The following is a 6,401-nucleotide window of genomic DNA, read 5'->3' on the forward strand; positions in this document are numbered from 1 at the left end:
ACAAAACAGACAAGAATATAGATTTTGTTTCAGGAATAGTTTTTTAAAATAGGTTTATAATTTGTTTTAGCGGTATGTGATTTTCAGTCACAAGTTTTAGGCATACAGTCATACTTCTTTATATGTCCACCTCGTTAAGGTGTCTACCTCTTTATATGTCCAGGTTTTTAAACATACAGTCATACTTCTTTATATGTCCACCTCTTTATTTGTCCAATTTATATTTTGGCCAACCCTCTATATATGAGTCAGGTCTTTTTAGGCCGGTCCTGCAGACTGCTCTTGGAGGTTTTAGGGTTTTTCATGTGTGAATATTTCACCTTTCACCTCAACTTGACAGTAGCTTTATCTGTAATACATACACTAGAGTACGTACTACAATAGATCCTGATGTGAGACACTTCTAGCGGTGAACGCTATTGTGCGAAAGGATGCACTACGACGCACCCAGTGGGCGGTGTACACAAATGTGCTGGTTGCGATCGAGGTATGCATGCCTTTTGTGGCGTGCATCTTGGTGAGGGTCATGTCTCAAACTCGATTGGTTACTGCCTGTCTACAGATAAATGTCAGCCATCGAATGACATGTGGGAGTCTGGTTTCACTAATAACAGACAGACAGAGCCAGACAAAACGCACCTACAACGAGTGAACCAGGCGGATCGACACCACAGTCTACGCCCAAGCAGGATATATCGTCTGGTATGAAAGGAGTCTCTAGTATGATAATAGATTAAGCTCACTGTTGGTAAGAGGAAGAGAACATATAAACAGACTGTATTATCAAACAAGGTGAGCTCCAATACAACAAAAAGAATCAATCTAAAAAACAATGATAAAGGTGTCATCGTGCGTACAATAAGGAAAGCGGGATACAGCTTAGACCTATCATGGAAAGACAACTATCGTAAGGATTTAGTGAAGGAGGCCGTTCGGGTAGCACATGCATCATTCGGCGTCAGTATCAAAACAATAAGAAGGTTCATGGAGTCTGGAGAGAAGATACTCAGTCAGTCTTATGAGGTACATGCAAAAAAGAAATATCGAGAAAGGTGAGGTACACATCACGAGTTCGAGAAGCGTTTGATTGAGTTGGTCGGTAAGGTTAGAGAAGCTGGTTTTAGTGTAAGTCAGGGCTTGATCGTCACGAAAGGGAAGAAGTATTTAATGAGAGCGCCTAGAATACCTCCTGGTGTGACCCATACTCCCATAGGTTGGATCCCGAACCTGATGGTATGAAACTGACCCAGGCTTGTCTTACCTCTTTATATGTCCAATTATTTGCCAATCCCAGGAACTGGACATATAAAGAGGTATGACTGTATGGGATTTTAGTCGGAGTACATATCACTGTATCCTGGCATAAATATACAGGGCCCACTGGGGCCACAAGGGGCTTTAGTCATAAGATAGTTAGATATTTATTATAGAGAGAGTCCACATGGAGTACTCCACGTTTAGAGTAAAAAAAATCATTCTGAATTCCATTTTCTTTATAAATCATATTTCAAATGTCGTACAAAATGTCTTTTTAGAAGGCTGTAACAAAATCCTAAATATTATACTTCAAAATCCTTGTTTAAAACCAACCAATCACAAGAAGGTAGTATTTAGTACAAAATCAAAAGAAAATACTGAGGTGCCCCCCGGGCCCCCTATGTACATACCTGCACACTGCACTGTCGAACTTTTCCTCTTTTGATTTTTGGTTTGTTGTAAAAAAAAACAGATATGTACATCGAAATCTCATGCCGCGTTCTGACTCTTTTTCTAATATATCGGGGCAACAATGAGTGTTTTTTTTTGAGTATTTATTTCATCTATATTTCAGAGCTTACAGATTGATTTTCAATTTTATCCTGCGACCTGCCCACGCCGGCCCAGGCCACCGCCCACCAGACGCCCCACAGCCCACGCCCCTCGGTCAGGGCCACAAGTGCCACCAGTACATACTGTAGTTTTTACGCCCCAAAAGCAGTGGCCCAGTTCAGGCAGTCACCGGACTTTCACACAGGTGATCGGGCCCCGGCGGCTCAGCCCCCAGGGCCCCCACAAACTCAGTCTCAGTGGGTGACAGTGTGGTGAACTGGGGTATTGACTTGTATTTGTACTTTGTCATATGTACGAGGAGAGTACATAATGACTATTGAGACTATTACATAGGCCAGATATTTGGAAAGAGTAGAGGCTAGAGAATATAGAGTATTTAGTAGTATTTATTTAAAGGCTGAGCCGCTGAACTTCTGAAGTAATCACTTTATTATTTTAATAAAGAAAATAAAAAATAAAACCGAATTGACAAACGTAGCTGCGGGCTGCCTAATAATATAGTACTATTATATTCACATACATACATAGCGAAAATTGAACACCGGCTATTTTAAACAAATGTATTTTATATCACAACATAAAATCTTGTTTGATTTGTTTTACAAAACGAATACAAAAACCCGATTTTTTGGGTTAGGGTTTTAGAAGACTAGAACTTTTGAATTTTGATTTGTCTGCGCTAAATAATGTCGTCGGACGAAACCTGATTTCTGCTCAGAGTCCCAATTCCCAAATCCAGAGAGGGCCATGATATTTATGTAATTTTTTTGCGGGGACTAGATTTTCTCTATTTATTTATTGGTAATTAGGCTAAAGCTATTTATATATTGCACATTTTGGTTGTTTTTGTTTTTGAAAAAAATTCAGCAGTAACTGTTTTTACAGAACTACTCGACTACTCGCCGTAAATTAAATATATAAATAAATGAAACGACGAAATTTCTTTTTACTAAATATATATATAAATATACCGAGATGCAGGCCTATGGACAGTATCTATACTAGGGCGTTCTTTCGGAACTTCAACTAGTCACAACTATGACAGGCAGCACTGCATTAAGTGTATGCGCAACTGTCCTGCTAGGAACTGCAGTTGTACTTACGATGGCAGCGATACTTGTAATATGTAGAAGATTCGATGAGTTCAAGTCTGAGAGAAACTATTTACTGTACTTCTCGTGGACGATGCTAGGCTTCGTCCTTTTGCTGACCCACCAAACGGTGTGGTCATGGGATACTAGCTTATCGCAGAACAACTGGAGTTATATATTATGTATGTCCGCGTAGCTCGGTTTGATATTTGTTCCCGCTTGGATTTTCTTCCAGTTCTGACTTCGTATATGGAAATTATACACGCATGCTCGAACAAAGTGCTTCTCGAATAGTAAAATATCGGAGAGCTACTGGTGTTGGATACTATTTGTATCTACACATGTTTAGTTAGTTTTGAATTTAAATTTCATTGTCGACTGTCTTAATATGCACTTCTGGCTTTGGTTATGAATGAGCATGCATGCTGCAAAGGTTCTTGTATACTGAGTCGATAACTCCCATCTTGACGTTCAAATACACAGTTTTACTGGGCGAGAATCTCATCGTCACACCGGAGTGTCTACGGGCGGCGCGGCTTGTAGTGCTGTACTACGGCTATCCAGCCTTGATCCCAAGGCCTGTGTGGCGGGAATCAACACAAGTGAATCCCATATACCTGCGCACGAATTATCTGATGCTGTACTTATTCCTGCTGCAAGTACCAGTCGTTATACTATGGTTATGCATGGCTACAACGGCCATCATGATGTTCGAGTATATTTGTATGGTATATACTGTGCTACAGATCATCGTGATGCTTGTTTCTGTATCAATGCTACGGCGCAAGAAGGAGGATATGGAGAAACATCAACTGTCGGAATCTAGCGCGGTTTTTGTATTCGGTATGTTCTTAAAAGATTCACCACCTGATAGCATATAGAGTTTATGTCAGCAAGTTATTGCGGTTCTTGTTTTCATGGACGGTGTAAACGAACGCCATGTTTGTATTTTGCTATGTAAAGTAAAGATCAACGTGTCTATGTTCGCTGTGTCTCTGGTAGTCCAAGAATTATATTAGTTGTTTTGCGCGTGCAAACGGTTATGTGTATTTGTGAATTATCTTTTCCGGCTCCAATATTTTATTGTGGGATATGTAGACATATGTATGTCGATTATACAAATCTACAGTCCACTGTATGAGTCATTTCGTACATGGATATCGTATCTTGAACCAATACGATATCTTATTTGTAGTTGCTTGTGTAGTAGCTCTGCCAACGGCTCGTGTATTTCTACAAATTTAATTATATTTTGATTGTCGCCCATTTTTCTGCAGGTTTAGGTCTGTTAGTATTCGTCCTCTTCGATTCTGTTAGGGTCATCGCCGGTCAGGTACGAGATCTGAACGCATCGAAGATATTACATACAAACGCTCTGCTTTCTTACCTTATTCGTATGTTTATTCCGTATGTTTTTTGAAAACTTGTATATCATTTGTACCCATTTTTGTACAGTATCCTGAAGAACCGGATGATTGATATCGCAATATTTGTTGTTTATTTTTTATGAATACAGGAAGGCTACACAGACATCTCAAGTGTTTGGGTGATTGTCGATCTCGCATCCATCACTGTACTGGTTCTCTTAGCGCTGGTTATCTGGGCCACGCACTATCAGATTATACTTGATAGAGTTCTCTCCAAAGGGTCAAATTTGAGGCAAGCCACAGGTTCAGTCAGTTCAGCTGAAAGCTCAACCAAAGGTGCAAAAACCGCGGACGATGCCATACTCATCAGATCCCTGCCGCCGGACACGAACGAATCAACCACGACTGCTCTCACCCAGTCTACAGAGAAATGCTACAAGACAATGAAAAGCGCCGACGCCATCCGACCACATCTGTCGGATTGCCAGAGAATATCTAGTTCTGAGGTGAGAGATTAAGACTCGATGTAGGTCAAAGTCCGTAAACGTTGACTTCATTGGCGGGCAACCGTGCTTTACTTTGTAATTGGCTCGGTCCGTACGTTGTTGCGGTGATATTGTCATCCATTCACGAGCTTGACTTTCTCGGCAAAACTGCCCATGGAACTATCCGAACGGCACATACATCCGCTCCGAACGCTGGTGCCACTTGAAAAGGCAAAAAAAGAGTGGATGTATCGGTTCTGTTGAATATTTGCACATACATATCAGTAAGAAAGACACCACCCACATTGGACGATGGAGGCGTTGTGCATCTTCCACGTGGTGGAGCACACGTTGCATTAACCTTCGGCTGCATCAGTCTTCCTCATTGTGACCACCGTCCGAGCACTGGGCCAAAGTGAGATATGACCGATAACTAGTAGATGTGCAACCCCCTACGGAAGCCCCACATTGAGTAGTAAAAGGATGAGAAGTAAAGGATAATAGTAATGCTATCAGGGATATATATATCCCAGGGCGGGCCAGTTTGGGCTTAGTGCACTGAAGCCCCCAAAACCTTATCGGCGTATGACGTTGTCATAGTAATGCCCGTCAACTTCGCCACCACGCATTGTCCGTGACACATTGCTGGTGAAACGTTGTGGATTCGTTCGCAAAACCTAAGGCGTGTATAATGACAGAATCAGGAATCTATTTAAATAGTTCATCGATGAAAAGCAACTTTAGTTAAAAAATAAATTAAATCATCGATTACACCACATATCGGTCAGTTTATGGGACCGTCTAAGTAATTCTAAAGACTGGAATTTTGGAAAATATTGCATAAGATATAGTTGCACTAACCTTTGCAGCATCTTGATTTAAAGGATCATTGGGATTCGGTTCATAGAAGAGGAAGAGTAGCCCGTGTAGCACCGCGTTTACGTTCAGAACCTATGAATTATGTAGTGAACAAAAATGAACCGCACATTGCTGTACTGAAAAAGAACTACTTCAATCACAAACCTGGTCAAAACAGATAACTAGATTGCTATTATGATGACATAGACGCCCTGAGAGGGAACTTGGACAAAAACTATAACATAGTAAGATGGTAGGTATGACAAAACTGGAGCTTACCGGTTTCCAATCCTCTCTGAGAATGTTCAAACAGATGTTCCCTTGTAGATCAATATTCGGGTGGTATATTTTTGCTAAGCATTTCACCTGCAGATAGCGAATGACGATCACTTAGAGAGCTAATTTCTGTGTAGCTGCTCGACATGTAGGGTCAAATTTCACAAACTAATAACAATGCGCAAGATAATTGAGCCATTCTCATGACGTATCTAAGAGTGTACAGACATATGAAATGACAGGTATACCACTACAACTAGATTTGTAGATGCAGAGATCTGAGAAGCCACACTATGGATGCTGAAGGCACAAAGATAAACAACATATAGAGCATCGTGGTGATAACATTCGTTTCTTTCATACGCGAACTGATAAAGAACCCCTTGTCAGATGAACCTTCGAAAAGAGTTTCAAATACCCATACAAAAAGAAATTAGCTTTTACCTGATCGAGTTAGAGCTGCGAAAGACAAACATCATAGTTTTGGATACACA

The 6,401-nt window shown here is 40.8% G+C and overlaps 2 protein-coding genes across 2 annotated transcripts in view; one reads left to right on the forward strand and one right to left on the reverse strand.

Annotated features, from left to right (window-relative positions):
* Positions 1-2,790: 2,790 nt before the first annotated feature.
* SARC_12354 (hypothetical protein) lies at positions 2,791-5,565 on the forward strand. The gene is made up of 4 exons (XM_014293539.1): positions 2,791-3,103; positions 3,405-3,764; positions 4,199-4,254; positions 4,438-5,565. Exons 1-4 carry the CDS (start codon positions 2,869-2,871, stop codon positions 4,804-4,806), a joined length of 1,020 nt encoding a protein of 339 aa, XP_014149014.1. The 5' UTR covers positions 2,791-2,868; the 3' UTR covers positions 4,807-5,565.
* The window catches only part of SARC_12355 (NEDD8-conjugating enzyme UBC12), a 3,260-nt gene continuing 1,261 nt past the window's right edge, over positions 4,403-6,401 (reverse strand). The window contains exons 3-5 of the mRNA XM_014293540.1: positions 5,911-5,997; positions 5,635-5,724; positions 4,403-5,450 (exon numbers count right to left, since the gene is read on the reverse strand). Coding sequence (XP_014149015.1) covers positions 5,349-5,450; positions 5,635-5,724; positions 5,911-5,997 — 279 coding nt within the window. The 3' untranslated portion in view covers positions 4,403-5,348. The remainder of the gene's footprint in view (positions 5,451-5,634; positions 5,725-5,910; positions 5,998-6,401) is intronic.

The sequence above is a fragment of the Sphaeroforma arctica genome (assembly GCF_001186125.1).
Source record: "Sphaeroforma arctica JP610 unplaced genomic scaffold supercont1.2243, whole genome shotgun sequence".
In the NCBI taxonomy this organism is placed as follows: Eukaryota; class Ichthyosporea; order Ichthyophonida; genus Sphaeroforma; species Sphaeroforma arctica.